The 19138-nt window shown below is 37.6% G+C and overlaps 1 protein-coding gene across 22 annotated transcripts in view; it reads left to right on the top strand.

The window, feature by feature from the left end:
- Positions 1-19138, top strand: part of ptprk (protein tyrosine phosphatase receptor type K) — a 160044-nt gene that overhangs the window by 57303 nt on the left and 83603 nt on the right. For all 22 annotated transcript variants that reach the window (XM_028440413.1, XM_028440429.1, XM_028440428.1 and 19 more), the window contains 4 exons: positions 2536-2658; positions 10214-10374; positions 10934-10985; positions 11073-11131. In XM_028440413.1, coding sequence (XP_028296214.1) covers positions 2536-2658; positions 10214-10374; positions 10934-10985; positions 11073-11131 — 395 coding nt within the window. The remainder of the gene's footprint in view (positions 1-2535; positions 2659-10213; positions 10375-10933; positions 10986-11072; positions 11132-19138) is intronic.

The following is a 19138-nucleotide window of genomic DNA, read 5'->3' as shown; positions in this document are numbered from 1 at the left end:
ACACAGGCACATTTATTAACAAACAGCTGCACAATATGTGACATTTTAGTTTTTTTCTCCTGTAAGGGACAGCACGTGTGAGTGAGTTCTGTAGTGTGGCTTGCTTAGGGGAAGGTCTGGGTTTGGATACTCTCAGAAATCCATCTAACTAAGCTTTTCATGATCGAAAGTTGCGAAAGCAGTGACTCATTTAATTCAAAATGGTTAATAAATAAATAAAATATACCGTAATTATAGGCGATATCAACAACACACACGCACGCACGCACACACACACACACACACACACACACACACACACACACACACACACACACACACACACACACACAAATGTAAACAACAGAGATAAATACTTTTCAGTCCCAACTACAGGATTCGTGCTCCTCTCTGCTTTGTGCCGTAAACATTTGACTGGAGGTGATTTGCAGTGAAGAAGGCTTAATTGAACTGAACTGAAGTGAAGTGAAATACACAAAGAGGAGCTGGTTCACAGAAAAACGCCGACAGGAATATGATCCTGTAGCTCGGTGCGGCTGTGAGTCACAGCCAGCCGCCAGCCCACGACAGTCACTTAGTTTGATATTAACTTGTTTCTCCTCCAGCGCCGGCTGTCACTTCATAGTAAGCCTCTAAAAGGGGGAGCACAGATTGGCGGGGTATCTGCGGGTCTGTCGCTCCTCGCTTCTCCATCTCAGTCACAGCAGCTGGCTTTAGGACACGGGTAACAAAGCTGCATTGCTAACCAAATGCGAGGAGACTGCTGGCAGGGCCAGGACCTGATGGAGCTCAAACATGGTTTACACTGTTAAAAAAAGGTGTCTGCATCAAATATACCACCAATAGATCACTTCTGTTTGATAAGCCTGTCCTCATTGTCAAAGTTGCCCTTTTTGCTTCATGCTTCCTATTTGACTCTTCCTTCGTTTTTGTTTTTCTTGTTCTTTTTTAGATTGAGTTTGATTAGCAGTAAATTTGTAATTATACAGCGAGTTCTCCATCTAAATGTCTGTCACTTTCTCTTCTGTCTGTGAGGAGAACACAGGCTGCTGTAAATGTAGGATGTCAGAACTGACATTAACAAACATTGAAAACCTGGAGCTGAAAAACAAGCAAAATCAAAACAGCTGCTCCGTAAGAACAAAGGAGCTCTGCAGCAGAAGTAATGATCTGATTGGTTGAAGCGCACACCAATCTATACCTGAAATATATTGTTCCAGAGCAGTGGAAGCTTGAAGCCGTAGCAATTTACATTCATGTTGTGGCTCAAGTTCTAGCTGCAGGTTGTCTGGTTGATGGTAAAAAAAAAAACAATGCAGGAAGGGGCACAACATTTTCCATTCTCGTCATATTCTTTTTAGACATCTAATCAGTAGCAGTAGCAATACCGGTAAATATACCAACAGGCCCAGGCATGAACTTAAGGTGTTTTACTGCTAAACTCTTTCTTCTCCACACATACAGCACAGTCAATACAGCCTTACTGACCTACAGCGCCTCCTAGGGTGTGGGGGAGCAACTGCACACACAATAAACCCAAACTTAAGAAAATTACAAGCCTTTTGAAACCCTCACTTTTCACTTGTCATGTCAGTCAAGTCAAGTGTAATGATAAATTGCCCAACTATAGCTTTTACTTGCCACTTGGCAATTGTTAATGTCGAGCCCTGTTAGGGTTTCAGTTACTCAGAAGGGCAGGCTTTAGGAGAAAAACAAAATAATGTTTTTTATGCTTAACTAAGGGCTGCGTTCATAGCATCCTCTGAAACTGTTAAAAATAAACTCTCAGAATAGGTTTATATCATACTGTATGATTTAAAGTATAGGGTCTTTTTATTTCCAACTCTTGTTGAAAAGGATAATCATTTGATTTACAAATATTTGCCTCAAGATGAAATTATGTTTAAAAAAGGTCATTCCTATATTTGTAAAAGGAACAAGGTCAAAAAGGGACAAACTTAGTGACAGGAGACTTGAATCAGTTTGCGTTGTGGCATTATCATCACTTCAAGCCATTTTCTTACCACAAGCTCTCCATCCCTGCTAGGGAATGAATCAGATTGCTGTTAGTAGCCAGCATGCTGTTCCTATCAGCAGTGTTGCCGGTTCAAGCTGCATATCACTGAGGGATGATCAGTTTGGCTCGCCGCCAGGGACGAACGTGACATCCTTCTGTGTTAGAGCCACTTCCTGTGTGGGCAGGGCCAGAAGCAGCCAGCTCATTCATGGTGGTCCTGAGGCTGTGCAACGGGCTCAGATGATGAGCTGAAGGCTCCTCTGGTTGAGTCAGAGGTGATCCCACATGGCCCAGAGTGATCACTGTCAGAGCTGAGACTTCTGGTGGTTTTTAATGAGCTGAGAGAGATGCATGCACAAACCAAAATAAATAATTACAAAAACAGCTTTGAGGGAAGTACAAGCATAGGACTGAAAGAACGATGTTTAACTTGTCTTTAACACTGATTACAACTCAATCCTATGCTTTTTTTTGGGTTTTAAAATCTAATTATAAAATCCTTTTATTCTTATTTTCAGGAAGCTGCACTTTTGACGAGGGATTCTCTAAGTGTGATTACCAGCAAGACCCGTATGATGACTTTGACTGGACACAAATCAACACCCAAGAAGTGCCGTACGTCTCACCAGACCTGCCGAAAGGTAAAGCCCCACTGCAGTCACCCAGGACTTAAAACACACCAGTTATTCCTCGTACCTTGAACACCTCATAACTGTTACAACTAACATGAGCACTATCAAAAACATGACGAGGCAGTTGTAAGGAGGAGTGGTTTCGTTCTGGTCTCAAACAGCAGTTTCAAAGAGAGGGTTTTAGTTGGTTTCTGTTTTTTCTTTTAACTAATTTGTCATGAGGACTGGTTTGAGGGACCTCCTTTTATCAGAACAGAATCTAGAATTGCCTCTGGCAGCAAACCAAACCATCTTGGGAAATTAATCAAATTTATTGCATGATTGTATGAAAATGACTGTTTAATATGCACTCTTTTCTACACCACAGGCCTACAAGACTAACAAAATACAATTTTTTGTATCTTTAAGTACTGCAACAATGCATTTTTGAATATTTACAAAATTTCATAGATTTTCTTTTAAAGGTTTTAGTCTTAAGAATTTTCTCGGCGATTGTTCTTAACTTTGGTTCTTCCTTCTGTATTGACAATGACATTTTTGCCTCTCCTCTTTTAATCTATTGGTTTTTTTCCTCTACGATGATGATTAAGGGGAAATTAAATCTTTGTGCCGAAGGGCTGAGGGTCTAATTAACAGATTATGAGGTCATTAATCAACAGCAGGGAACAGGGAAGGTTGCATACTTTTCAATGTTAAAAGAATAATGTTATAATAGCCACCTATGCATGGGTGAGACTGTAACTTAGGGTAACAACATGTAGTGAGAAAACTACAACCATTTTCAAATTTAATATCCATAAATGTCCTTTCTCGTTGCTGATGGCAATGTCTTTGTTTCCATGAAAAACTAATGCTGTTATTTATCTCCGTGCTTATCATGATGACACTGCAGCCTCAATGACATTTAGAGAATGGTTCACTTTAACACCAGCTCTCCTCCAGTGCATGTGGCCGTCTGGTGCTTGTAGCATCTATTAAAGCAGTGACACCAAAAGGTGCTGCCCAGTGGTGCCTAGCCAAAGTAGAGAAATTAGTGTTAGAAATGCCAAGTGAAGCTGCTTTGACAAGAGGGCTGAGTTAGCTGTCTGCAAAGGTCAAATTACTTGGCCAAAAGTGCAGAGTTAGCCTGGAATTTAGCATAGCATTAACACCCGCAGTAGCTGGGGGTGTGATGGTGGCACAGCAGGTTAATGGTTTGGAGATCTTCATTGCTGAGGGGGATTCAGGGCCGTGCCTAAAGGTACGGGACCACAAACTGACATTTGATGAGTTAATCACAGCATCACGGTGTGGAACAGCAGTGCAGTGGATGGAACATGAGGATGCTGGAGGGGAATATGGAGGCAGCCCCTGGCTTGGCTTTTTGAAAGGGATGAGCAGCTAGTGAATGAGTTTGTGCTTCTTTTGGTAGCTTTAGAGTCTTCCTACTGGAACATAGGCGACCGTGGCTCAGGTGGTAGTGGGTCGTCTTCTGATCGAGAGGTTGGGGGTTCGATCCCAGTACCTGACTATGTGTCGAAGTGTCCTTGGGCAAGACACTGAACCCTAAGTTGCTCCCAGTGGTCGACTAGCGCCTTGCATGGCAGTCCTGTCCCACTGGTGTGTGAATGTGAGAGTGATTGGGTGAATGAGCTGATGTGTAAAGCGCTTTGAGACTGCTTCAGTGTGGTGATAAAGCGCTATATAAAATCAAGTCCATTTTTTACCATTTACATATTATCCATATCTTTTATTAAAATATGTTTACTGAAGATATCCCAGCCATCAGAAAAAAATACCCCCTCCCTGACTTGTAGCAGCTTAGCTTAAAGCTACTACCACTAATCTTTTTTATTAGATAAAATCATAGTTTTCCTCATAGATCATGAATCAAACATTATTTACCCCACAAAGAAAGGAAAAAAGTCTAATCGGCTACTTAAAAGTTTGTTTTCATCTCCATTGTAAACATTTTATTTGTTGACATTTTTGGTAATTGCATTGTGCGATGTGTAGTCCTGTGGACGGATCCATAGAAGTTTTTTTTTTTTTTTTTTTTTCATTCTACCTTGATTTCATTTCTTTTAAATGCCAGAAAAGGACGGCTGTTATTGGCTTGACACCATTTTTCTTCTAGTTTGTTCCTGGTATTCCCTGTGATATCTGAATAAAGTAGAAACACTTCTGTCGGCTCGTCTCCATGACTTCACATCCCACAATGCAATGCATGAAAATCACAACAAACGGAGGGTTTATGGCAAAGATGAAACAAGTTTAGACTTTTTTCCTTTCTTTTTGGATTAAATAATAATGAAATTTAGGCTGCATCTAGGGCTGGGCGATATATCGAATATACTCGATATATCGCAGCTTGTAGTCTGTGCGGTGTTGAAAATGACCATACCGTTAAACTCGCGGACTTTTTTTTTTTTTTTTTTTTTTTTAAATATCTTAGTGGCATTATGCACAAAAGGTGCACTTAAATTTAGTGTTGTTTTGAAATGTCATCTTAATGACAACATGCACAAAAGGGCACTATTTGTTTTAAAATATTGTAGTGGCATTATGTACAAAAAGTGCACTTTAATTTTGTGTTTTGAAATGCCATGTGAGTTGCATCCTGCACTAATGTCTTGTTTTGAAATGTCTCTGTGACAATTTTGCACAGAACGTGCACTTTCTGTTGACAATTTTATGTTTGAGCCACTCACTGTTTAATAAATACAGTTATGTCAACTTTGACTTAGTTGTGATATCCCCTTTTTTGCATGAAAGTTTAAAATTGGCATATATTAATGCAGTATGATCAAGAATGTTTTAATGTAGACATATAGAATCATCATACTGGTGTGATTTTGTGCATCAAAGTGTTAATTCAAGGGTAATGCAAAATATCGAGATATATATCGTGTATCGTGACATGGCCTAAAAATATCGCGGTATTTATAAAAGGCCATATCGCCCAGCCCTAGCTGCATCACTTGAAAATAAATGCCTACCTGCTGCCTTTGTTCTTGTAGTAATTTTAATAGTATTTGGCACCTTAAATGCCTTAGGGAGTGAATGTTTCACTAATTGGCAGTCTGAAGGTTGATTTAGTCAAAGGTAGTGTCAGAATAGGCTTGTTGTCTGTTGGCTTTTTGCTGAACAGTTTCACAGTCATTCCATTGCCAGTATAACTTTAGTTCCCAATGACCCACATTGATTTGTGCCGGTTGCTAAACGCCAGTTATGCTTTAAAGCATTTTTTAGTGAGTGTGGATGGTTGGGCGGTTTTAGTAATGGAGATAAAACTCCTACATATAATCTGCCTGGGGGGGTTGACGTTGGCACCAGCCGCCATGGCAGGGCCTGGATTCATTGTGCCAGTTGAACAGTCATGTATTGGAGCTCTGTGGCTCAGTGGAGAAAAGCTGATACTTTTGACTCATAATGTTTTCAGCCTGAACCAGTCTAAACCCAGTCTAAAAGCACATAACTGGTAATCAAGTAGATATGCATTACAAACTCAGTGCTACTGGTGATTTTACAGTCCAGGAATATCCAGTACTCAGTACTAGCGCCTTGCATGGCAGTCCTGTCCCATTGGTGTGTGAATGTGAGAGTGATTGGGTGAATGAGCTGATATGTAAAGCGCTTTGGGACTGCTTCAGTGTGGTTATAAAGCGCTATATAAATCAAGTCCATTTACCATTTACCATTACTCCTATCCTGGACATCAGTGTTATTACGCATAATCAAGTTGAACAGACGATTTAAACCTCTTCTAAATTCAAGTATCGTAAATGCATGAAAACTTCTATTGCACATAATTCCCAAAGTAGCCTTGGTTCTCTGCAACACATTGTCACTGCCAGTCTCCAACCCGTTAGCCTCTAGAACAAAATGAAAACATACAGAAGTTATGGCACATTCTGTGAGCAGCTGCTACATGGTACTACATGGTACAAATCATATGCAGTTTCTGACCTCGATATGACCTCTTTAACCCAAGCCCCGTAAAGGATCTGAGTCATTACAAAACAGCCACTGAAATTCAGTCCCCGTGTGCACTGAAAAAACTCATCAGAAAATTGTCAGAGTTTCTTTATATGGAATTAGAAACTGACAAAAATATTACTGCTTATTTTACAATGATAAAACGTTTCTCCTAGTTTCACAGCTTTGCAGGATCGACCATAGGGATGAAAAACATCACACACTATTGTGTATTTAGGCTATCCCATCATGCTATTTGGTTTAATAGATAAAAGCCTAAGCAGTGGAATAGGCATTATGCATATTATTTTTCAAAACGATATTCTTTCTTTGGTAAATGGTAAATGGACTTGATTTTATATAGCGCTTTATCACCACACTGAAGCAGTCTCAAAGCGCTTTACATATCAGCTCATTCACCCAATCACTCTCACATTCACACACCAGTGGGACAGGACTGCCATGCAAGGCGCTAGTCGACCACTGGGAGCAACTTAGGGTTCAGTGGCTTGCCCAAGGACACTTCGACACATAGTCAGGTACTGGGATCGAACCCCCAACCTCTCGATCAGAAGACGACCCACTACCACCTGACCCACGGTCTTTGCGGCTTGGTACCAATTGGTCAGTGGACCAGTACAGTGGACCATATAGTGGTAAAGGATAGATGAACCCTCACAGCAAATAGTATTAGTTACTTCCTGAGGAAGCACAACAGGTTGCAGCAGATACCTAATGGACACCTTGTTGTTGGTAAAGTCTATGATGAGTATGCTTCTCACATAATTTGATTGAGACGCTGACTCTGTCTTCTGTTTATCCACCAGCAGGTTGTTAATATTTTGGGGGAGAACCATGTCCTCTCTCATGTCCTGGGGCACAGTTGTATTCTTAGTGTTTTGGCAGCAATATTAAAAGCACTTTACTCATCATGTCCCTCTTAGAACCAAATCTTTAGGGGGAGTTTCAGTTGTGATTGTTTTGGAAAGACAGACTTCAGTAGGACTGGCAGTGTTCCAGTGTTCGATATAGTCCCAGAACTGAGATTTGTCTTATGTGACACAAGAAGAGGTGTGTATGAAGGCCTGATGCCTTGATCTTCTATTCTGCAGAAAAATGGGCTTTTTCACACTAGATTAGCAAAACAATAGCTAATAGTCACCATTGTAGTCCAGGCTTTTGTTTCGTACTGTATAGTATAATATGAAAAGAGAAATAATCAGTCACTGTGAGGCGGTCATGTAGACTTATTGATTTAGGGGATTTAAAATTGTCCCGCTAATAAATGTCCTTTTTTCGTATCCTTTGTGGAACTAATACTATATCAGTATCTAATTTAGGCGACTCAGTTATCAGAGAATGCTGGGGTTCTAGCGTGTGTGGGTTTCTTTCCCCAAGTACCTGGTTTTACAAAAAAAGATACAAGTCAGAGAAAATCAGAGAAGACCTTGGCTTCAACCATGAACCGTGTTTCAATGGCTATGATCGGAAAAAGGAGTTCGAACTCATAATACGAGATGAAAATTGAGAAATATATACTTTAGACATCATCCAAACACAAACAGCATGATAGGATGTTGTGCTCCCTTTGTTTTGAGCTAATATGTTATTGTAGATGAAACATCCAGCAGTGCTTTTGCATTTGATGTGATCACTTGAACATCTGGAAAAGCAGACAACAAAGGAAACAATCTCCTAGTTGTTTCATGCTAACAGGTTATCAGTACTTCAAACCCTTCCTGACTCCAGTCTCATTCAGGGTCCTGTGTAAGTCTGCACTGCCACCGACTCACATTTATTCATAACATTATCAATAATTAACCAAGGTTCCCTTTCTTTCATGGTCGCCTTGATCTTTCACACAAGCATAGCAATGCTACTGTCTTTGGTGCAGCTTATGTGTCTAGGAGGGCTGATTTTTGTTCTGACCTGTTAGTCTGTCTAGGAGCGGTAAGAAAAGGCATCCAAGAATCAAGTGTGTTCTCATTTAAATGGCAAAACAAGAATGCACATCTAATGCCAACTAATAAAAAACTAACCAATTCAAGCCACACCCCTTCATTTCTGAGCCAGTTCACGGATCCTTCTCTCACTCTGAATTTCAAATCTAATCTTTGTGTGAGTTTGAACCAAGGTTTTCCAATGATTAAAGAAATGTTTCATTATTCTTTGCTTTTATTTTACGATATATCGCAATTTTTTGGGTGCCGATTTTAAATAATTTTTTTCATTTTAATTTTTTTATTTTTTAATTTATTTATTTCATCAATATTTTTTGTGTATTTATGCAATATTTCAGTGGTGGTTGCAATGCTTTCAATGTATTACAATGGTTATTTGATACACTTGATTTTATGATGACAGTGTGTAATGCCTGCAATATTTATGTATGCACAGACATTTTAATTTCATATAATCTGTTAAGATCAGTGTTTAAACTGACACAATAGGATACATACTGTTTTCTAATTTTTGTGCATTGTCAGTAACTCAGGGTGCTTTATCTTTAATGTTCTCACTTACAGTTGTTACAATGCTGTCATTATGTTGTAATGTATACAACATGGTAATGGTTACTGTGAGATGTCTACACAGTAGTTTCAGGGAAAAGAAACTTGTTGCACTTTATTTTATGATGGCAGTGTGTAACACTGCATTTTCATTTTTTCAGTGAAAATGTGCAAAAACACTAATAATAAATAATAAATAGGATCTTTTGAATCAAATAGTTTTGACTCAATTTGTCCTCTGAATGATTAATATCTTCTGATAAACATCTCTAACTTTAATTTTGATATTAACTGGGTAGAATATTGTGATAAATCGTGGTAATATCGTATCGTGACCGACGTATCGCGATACGTATCGTATTGCAACATCCTTGCCAATACTCACCCCTGCACACCATTACAAACTGATCAACAATGCTTAACGTTTAGCGTCAGCTCATTATTTGATTTTATTTACAGTGAGGCTAATGCTAATGGCGTTAAATTACTCACTATAGGTTTCATTTTTCATTTATTTCAAGCAAATATTGTGTCAAGAACAAAACATAAGTCTAGGCTACACAATAATAATCACATACACTGATACTTGAAATGGAGTGAGGAGAAGAAAAACTTATTGAACCCCACCCCGATCTAAGAAAGAATTAATAAAAACAAAGTAGCTGCTTTCTATTCAATTTTTTCCAAAAAAACAAAATAAAATCTTTAAGAAACAGTATTATGGTTACACATGTACAAAACCACACACACATACAGTACATACTCACTGACATATACAGATAATGGCACAGGTAACAATGATTTTCAAATATCAACAATAGTAATGGGAATACCACAAGGGTAAGTAACATCTAATCCAATTGTTCACACAAAATGAATACAATCAAACCACATTTTCTTTGTATTGTGACCAGACATTTTGTTTGTAAAGACATTTGAAATGGAGAATGCTTTGACATTGCTGTAGCCCCAGACTGTTCCACAACTTTACACCACTCACAGACATAGAAAAACTTCTCCTGGTGGATCCCGCCACTGGAACCACAAAGTTCCCAAATCCTCTCCAACCGTAGATGTGTTCTGTCTTTGTGGTCTAGGTTCTTACATGTACGTGGACGTCTCTCAGTATGACAGCGGCGAGAAGGCCAGGTTTCAGTTGCCGGTGATGAAAGAGAACGACACGCACTGCATCGACTTCAACTATCTCCTCACCAGTCCTGACGGCTCCAGCCCGGGGACTCTTAACGTCCTGGTCAAGGTACAGTGCCACGAAGCCCAGAAAATGTGCCTCCAGAAATCTTCAATGTTACCCACGTATTTGAAAAGTGTAGAAGCCACTTTATTTGTGATTGTGATGTAATGACTTGGAGTTAAACCTTTGACTGTACATGTGAATGCCGTTTAGAGCTAAGTGTCTGATCCATAGCCCTGAAGGTGTATTAGAACCTTCTATAAAAACTGATTGACTCCACTCTGTATTGATTACCATGTACGGCCCTCACTCAGGTTAATCGACTTATTATAAAACAATCTGTTTTAAAATACCCATACAAAAGATCATTAAGCATCGATAACAATATAGTATAATGTTAATGTTACATTCCTCCAATTCATTTATTTCATTCCTTGTCTACCTCATTCCATATTACGGAGAAATTTTCCATAGAGCTTTTGTCGAGTTGCTGGTGTACAATATGTATATTGTTTATATTTATTTAGTATTTAATAATGTTGACTTTAAAGAAGAAGACACATTAGGGTGTAGTTGACTGGTTTACATATTTGTGAGTTTTACCTTGTGTTTTCTAATTTTTAAGGTAAACAAGGGTCCCCTGGCGAACCCGATCTGGAACGTGACATCTTACACTGGTAATCATCATCCCAGAGTCTCAGTGTTTTTAATCTACGTGTAGCACTGGATGATGTTTGCAGGCTGACTGTGTTGGTTTTTTGTAGGTAAAGACTGGCTGAGGGCTGAACTGGCCGTCTCCACCTTCTGGCCCAATGAATATCAGGTAAATCCCTCCAAATAACAACCAGCAACTACAACTGGTATCTGTTAATTATGTCACTGCAGTGTTGACACGCCCTTGGCAAATATGTACATGTGCTCTGAGGTAATGGATTTGTGTGTACACATGATGCTCAGTGTGTGTGTTTTTAATGAACACTTGTGTGAGCTAACCTCAACATCATGAGACTGTTGTCCTGTTATATTGTGTTTGTCTTCATTGATGTCACCCCTCATAATTGGTGTGTGTCTGTTGGGCAGTGTTGACAGTAAGAACTACTGGTCTGTGCGTACACACGGGCACTGATCATGTTAATACATGTAGCCTGGGTGATCATATATTATTACTAGAAGGCTAGGTGCAAAAGCGTCCTCCAAATGGTCCATCTGTAGCCCAGTTCCCCTCCAGAGGCAGGAGATCACCAGCAGCAAACTCGTGTGTCAACATGTTTTAATTGAACGTAATCATCCCGGGTTCACAGGGGCCACGGAGGCTTTTTTCAACCTGTGAGCTAGGTTATTGGATCTGAGCTTATGAAGCTATTTATTCATGTTTAAACATGTTTCTGTGTTCGCACTTTAGCTCCACTTGTAGTGGAACTTGTTTAACCAAGCAAACACAGATAAGTTACATTCACAAAGCTTTGTACACTTTTTTCTCTAATATCACCTTTAAGCAGTGTTTAGAAATTTTTTTTTGTTTTCTTTGTTGGATCATAATTGTGATCATATTTTTGGGTTGCAGGTTAGAAACCTCTGCTTGTGTGCTGCTTTTAGCTCTGTATAGGGGGTTAGGTTTTGGCAGTATCGTAGATTAACCTTGTGTTGAGAGTATTAGCTTTTTCATTTAGTTTGTATTTTCCATCTGTTTTTAATCATGATTCAAATAACAATGCTCTAACCTAGTGTTTTTCAATCTTGGGGTCGGGACCCCATGTGGGATCGCCTGAAATTAAAATGGGGCCGCCTGCCTGAAATGTCTAGTAATTGGAAGAAGAAAAACAACTGATTAAAATTGTATTTTCATATTCTTAATTAAAAAATATTAAATACACAAATCACACAATAAATATAAAATAACTGTGTCCTATACTGAAATTTTCTCAAATAAAATGCAGTATAAAAATGTCTGAGGTGGCACAATTGTTACTTTGTGCACTAATCCTGGATATTCTGTATTTGTAACACACTTTAATAAAAAATGACCAAAAAAAGAAAGTATCCAGATATTTGTGATATCAAAATGGGGTCATGACCAGAAAAAGGTTGGAAACCTCTGCTCTGACCCATATTATTGTTATTCACCTTCCCTACATATTTTCAGGGGTTATTCATGTGACTGTGATTTTGCCAATCAGGGAACTATATACTTTATAATATTCAGGACAATCCTGCTATGTTGTGGCGTTTTATAATAAAATATTTCAGCGGGGTTACACCAGTGCCCCCTATGTAGGGCGGTTGAGGAAGTGCTCACAGCCTTTGTTTACACCTTTGCTATTACTTATAATTATTACTATGGTGACTTTTAAGCATGTCCCCTCATGATCTTGTCATCTTAGTTTGATGCTGTATGTAGTGCAACATTTTCATGACAAATTTGCACATTATTTCTTGCAAAAATATTGATTATATTATTAATGTGAACAACACATGTATACATCTCTAAGGAAGCGTTTGATACACTTTGTTAAAGCTGGGGTAATTACAAAAAAGAGGAGACTGGGAGGGATTATCAGAGCGTGGGGCGGGATTACAGTTCAAATTCAGCCATGCCCCTCTGTCATGGTTCAAGATTCAAGTAGTGCAGCTTCAAGGGGAGATATGTAATGAAAGGGCAGTGCTACACATGAGTGAGGGGACAAGAAAGATTTAGAGATTATGGAGGACAGAACAAAGAAGCAAGTATTCACACTCCTGTTTGTTTAAGGTTTTGCTTCTTGTTTGCAGATGGAGGTAAATCTGCTATGAAAATAAATGATAAATGTAGTTTTATTGACCAGCAGCTCAGTCTTTTTTCTATGAAGTAGATTTATTAGTAACATGTGAGTAAAACATAGGCCACAGACTCCCTGGCTCTGGATCCAGAGTAAATCTGGCATTCATTTATTCTTCCTTTATTAAAATTGCCCAAAAGCCAAATGCATTAAATATATTCTAATAAAATTACCTCAATATGTTTTATGGGCTATTTTATCATTTTCGATCACTCAATAGGAATAATTGTTCTGGTAGGATTCTGATTCGATTCGATGTGTTTAGGTTTAATTGGGGTGAAATTGAATAGTAAAAGTTGTATTAAATTGTGTAAACATCCTCAGGGAGTTGAGTTTTCATTTTTTTCTGTAAAACTTAGAAGAAACCGACTGGACTTGCCTCGAGGCGAGACGATGCAAGTTTATTTATATCACACGTTTCAGTAGAATTATGAGCACATCTCACAGACTGTGAAACATACAGGAAAACAAACATAAGCCTACAAACAAAACATAAAGAAAATCTGTACCAAGATGCTCAGAAATACTGTGCATGAACACTTTTTAGTCACGGTCTTTTGACTAAAATACAATTTAGTTTTAGTTAAAATGTAGTCATCAGGACTATTTCAGTTATAGTGCAATTTTAGTCACCTGCATTTGTTACAGATATAATCGACTAAAATATAAATATAAAAGAGTTTATGCATTTTTTAAAAGAATAAATTACCATAGATAAACCTGATATTAGATTATATTAATATTCGTAAATACACGTCAGACCACATGATCACATTTTGTCCAAATGTTACGAAATCATAGTTTTGTTGTTATTAGTTAAATAAAATATCAGTATATTTTCAGTCAGTTTTCGTTCGCATGTTTAAAATAAAAAAGTTATAGTCCAGTTATTGTCACTTAGAAAAATGTAGCGGATGAAAACAATGACGAAAATTTTTAGTCAACAAAATTAACCGGACCCCCACCTATCACCAGTTGAGAGCTATAGATTGGTACAATCAGACCCTGACCATGAATAAGCAGGTCAGAAGAAGAGTAGCTATATTAGTGCAGTTTTTGTCTGGTTATATGTGAATTTCATTTGCAATTTTTGGGGATTTGTGTACAATATCTTTCATTTACTAATCATCCTACCCCACCGCTCTTACTGAAAGCTCAGAAACTGTCCCTCAGCACAGTTTGCTTTTATTTGGTGCGACTCTGGATAAAACAGTCCTTTTTGTTGTGTTTCCACCAGTCGGTGCTCATCCGTGCGTGGTTTAGATTTATATATTCAAACAGGTGATGGATGATCTATGGCAGCTTTTCCCAAAATGTTCACAGTGCCGTACCCCTTCAGACATTTAACCTGAAGCCATGTACCCCCTACTTCTGCACACAAAAAAACATAATAATATAATGTCATACACAATGTAGCCCTACAGTGAAAATTGTCTCTGAATTTGACCTACCTACCCTGTTAAGGAATAATAATAACTAGAATATTTGCATTTCCTGAAGAAAATGCAAGTGAGGATGCAGGTGCAGGCACGTGTAACACTGCATTAGCATTACCAATAGCATTAGCTAGCATTAGCTTTTCATTAACATTAGCTAGCATTAGTTAATATTAGCATTAGCCTAGCATTGACAGCATTAACTAGCATTAACTTTAGCCAGCATTAGCATTAACATAGCATTAGCATCACTATAGCATTAGCCTAGCATTAACATTATCCTAATATTAGCATTAGCTAGCATTAATTAACATCAGACTTAGCTTAGCATTAACATTAACATTTTCTAGCATTCATTTTAGCCTAGCATGAACATTAGCATTAGCTAGCATTAACATAGCTTTAGCATTAACCTAATATTAGCATTAGCTAACATTAGTTAAAATTGACGTTAGCATTTACAAGCAGTCATTTTAGCCTAGCATTAATATTAACATTAGCTTAGCATTAGCCTAGCATTAGTTAACATTGGCATTGACATTAGCATTATCTAGCATTGATATTAACATTAACATTAGCTAGCACTAGTATTAACATAGCATTAGCCTAGCATTAACATTAACTTAATATTAGCATTAGCTAGCATTCATTTTAGCCTATCATTAACATGAAGAGCATTAGCATTAACTTAATATTAGCATTAGCTAACTTTAATTAACATTGACATTAGCCTAGCATTTGCAAGCAGTGATTTTAACCGAGCATTAGCTTAGCATTGCCTAGCATTAGTACTAGTACCCCCTATGACAATTTGCATATCCCTGGGGTTACCCGTACCCTACTTTAAGAACATAGGATCTATGGGAAAGCCTTTCTTATCTTTAGCTGTCTGTTGATTCCTGAATCTTCAAAGTTGATTATTTATTTCACAGGAAAATGGTCCCAGGTTTGAACATGATTAAGTCTATTAAATTAAAAAGCCTAATGGGTATTTCTTAGATTAAATCATAATATTCTCTGATGATTTTTGTTGATTGTTTTGAAAGGGATAAATAAGAATCATCATGTACACAACACACAGACATGAGACTTCAACGGTCCTCAGGCTTATGATTTCCTTGTGTCCTCTGGGACTTGACTGATTTGTGTCTCAGCTTCCATCCCCAGGGGCAGAAATGTGCATTTTATTGCTACATGTTCACATAATAAAAAAAGTCATTAGGTTTGTGCTATCAATGAATATTTGAGCGGTCAGAGTCGGGGAGACGAGGGAGGCAGGTGGACGGCGGAGTCAGTGATCTGACGGACAGAGATGAAGGTATTAAAAGTCTACTGATGTGTATCTGCTCCGCTCTGCAGTGAGTTATGAGTGAAAGATGATAGGAGGGGGGAGAGTGGGGAGAAGGTGGGGGTGGTTTGAGTGTGACGAGCAGGAGATGATAGGCTGTGGGTAAACAGTTCACGGGAGATTTCCTTCTACAGGTGATGAATGACAACAACTGCTCCCGTTCTACCCCCACCCCCCACTGCCTCTTCGTCGCCCCCTTTGCCGCCGTGTTCATTACATTACTCCTTTCTGAGTAAACACAGTTGGAAAACAGATGCCAAGTGAGAAGCTGAGAAACGGATTATAGGGCAGGAAGGTGAAACGATGGAGGAATCAGGAGCTTCATGTATGGATGAGAAGGAAAAATGGAGGTGAAGGATGAATCTTACCAAGAATCTTTGGACATGAATGAATATTTTCTTCTTAGTCTTGCTCTGAATTAAAGCTCTCCCTCTTTGTTATAAATACTAATTATCAGAATCATAATAAAAGTGATGAGTAATGATGAATAATCACAGTCCATAGATGCATCCAACAATACATAAAAGCTGCTTATTAATCATGATTAGTCACATTTTAACAAATGCTAATTAATTTTTTAATCATTTGCATTTAAAGCCTATTTGACCTCTATATAGTTATGAATAAAAGTATAAAACAAAATAAATAATTATATAAGCTAATGAATAACATTAACCATGATGATTGTTCTGATTTGTCATTTTTTACATTGTTTACATGAGGCAGACATTTCTGCAATAAGTTTAACTCACACTGACGCATCGACACTTTGTTTTTATTCCTGGAGGCGCTACCGTTAATTCGATCAGCAGAAGTAAATGAATAATGATTGCAGCTTTATCCAAAGAAAATTAGCTCATGCTCATTACATTACAGTGGCAGGGATATTATGCACCATATCTGAAAATCATGGCCAGGGAAGTGTTTCATTTCTTAATGAAACATGATGGAGGTTTGATGTGTAATCTATTTACTATCGATTGATTGATTGCTGACATTCTAATAAGAAAAGATTAGTGTATAAGTGTTTAAGCTTTACAATCATGGTTATGTTTTCCTGGAAGAATCTACAGAGAAGTCGCTTACGCACACAAGTCACATGCTTGGATGTTAAACTGCTTCCAATTGGCTCGGTGCAGAGGCGTATAGAGAGACAGTTGCGACAACGGAAGTCCAAAATGCTTGACCATCACGTGATTTGTGTAGATGAATTCGTTCCCCGGAAGTTATTGGCGGGCAATTCGAATCCATTGATTCCAAGTGACATAACTGGGATTTTTGGTAATTTGTCATCAATAACTGCATTGATTTACAATATTTATACAGTTGTACACCGTCATATGTATGTGTATATACAATATATGTTTATGAAGTTGCATAAATTGTTTTTTATCCTAACGTAATTCGTTGGCCAACATTAATTTGGTTAAAAACCGTGTTGACATGTATTGTATACAGGCTGTATTGCTTTGAATGTATAAGAGCAATCACATCCCAACATACTAATAGCCATACAACTTTGATGCATACAACCAACTTCTATTTAGAAGTGGGGGGAGGTTTAAAAATTCATACTAGTTTTATTTCTTCCATTTCAGTAATCCCATGGGTAATTAATGGCCTATGTAATCTTAATGATTTAATGTAATTTGTAATTTTTTCAGATATCTATATATTTCAAATACCCTTATATATATATATAACACTATATATACATGAATGGTTTAGATATAGATTATTTAAATGTCTTACAGTTCAAAAGCACATCACAAACTGTCTAATCCGCTCTAGCTTCATTGGCTACATAGTCAACCACTCACTTCCAGGGAACGATTGAGGCTCCATGAGTCGCCATTGCTGTTAAAAAAGAGTGAACGGCGTTGTCACTATTCTCTCTATACGGCTCTGACGCAGGGCAGTGATTATTGGCCAATCTTTTAGGGGTGGGAACCTCTGGGTACCTCACGATATGATACGTCATACTAAGCTCCCGATAACGACTATCTCACGATATGGCGATACTGCGATTATCGATATATTGGTCAGAAATCAATATACACGATCATTTATGACATAACAAAAATAAAAGATTAAGTGAAAAAAAAAAAAAAAATTATATCTCTGAAAGACAATAAATTGAAAAGGTGTCCTATGAACAGTGACACTATTTTAGTGCAACCTTTATGTAAATAAGTGTCAACGTACCAATGTAAATGAATAGTGCTTTCTGTAAGCGAAAAATAGGGTCTTTCTTACCAGTGACACCATTATAGTGCAATATTCTAGTAAACAATATATTGATTCCTTCAACAAACAGTGACAACATTTCTGTGAAGACCTACCTGCACATTTTAGTGAAAAAGCAGCAAAGGTTTTGAAAATAAAAATCAATTTTAAATAAAAAATACTTAGCGCAAGCAAAACGATAATCGATCGTGCGAAAAAATATTGCGATATATCGAGATATTGCCACACTATTACAATCTGTACTTGCCTTATCCAATGAGAGCTTGCCTGTAGTGTTGTTCCCCCTGACTAATGGAAAAGTCTGAGTTTCTACAAACATCACTTCTTAATTTGTATGTACTTTTTTTTGGTATGTTTAAAAAAATAAAAAATCAGGTTACTGCTAACATGCTACGCTAACTTTTCGTCAACTCTACTTTTATCAGGTAGAACCCATGGTTTGCTTTTTTTTGTCCCAGTCCGGAGCTCAATCAGACATTAACAAACCCAATGTGGTCGTTTGGATGCTTCATGGTAGTTATCAGGGTTGTGGTCAATTACATTTTACCCCATTTTCAATTACAATTCAATTCTGGCTACAGTGACCAGCATTTTTTACAATTACAAGTATTTTTTTATCCTCAAAGTCATTTACAAATACGTTTTCAATTAATAATTTTCAATTATAATTAATCACAATTACTGAGCCTGAATATATTTAAAAATATATAACTTAATAAAACCATCCTCTTGTGTTAGCTTTCTGTTTGCATCTCTTATGATAACTGGTCATAAATCAGCTGTAAAATACACCACAAACAAATATGTATCATCTCATTTCTTTCCTAGCTCTTGGTTACCTTTTTATGCTTCTTAATCAATGAAAATATAGGTTTTTTTTTTATGTTTTTGGTGTGGAAATCTGTCTTTTTAGTGTCAGTATACCCCTTGATGAACATATTTTAATAATTAACTACATACTTATAGAACTGTAACATGGTTCC

The sequence above is a fragment of the Gouania willdenowi genome, chromosome 24 (assembly GCF_900634775.1).
Source record: "Gouania willdenowi chromosome 24, fGouWil2.1, whole genome shotgun sequence".
NCBI lineage: Eukaryota > Metazoa > Chordata > Actinopteri > Blenniiformes > Gobiesocidae > Gouania > Gouania willdenowi.
Note: the sequence above shows the minus strand (reverse complement) of the source record. Positions and strands in the feature narration are given on the sequence as shown.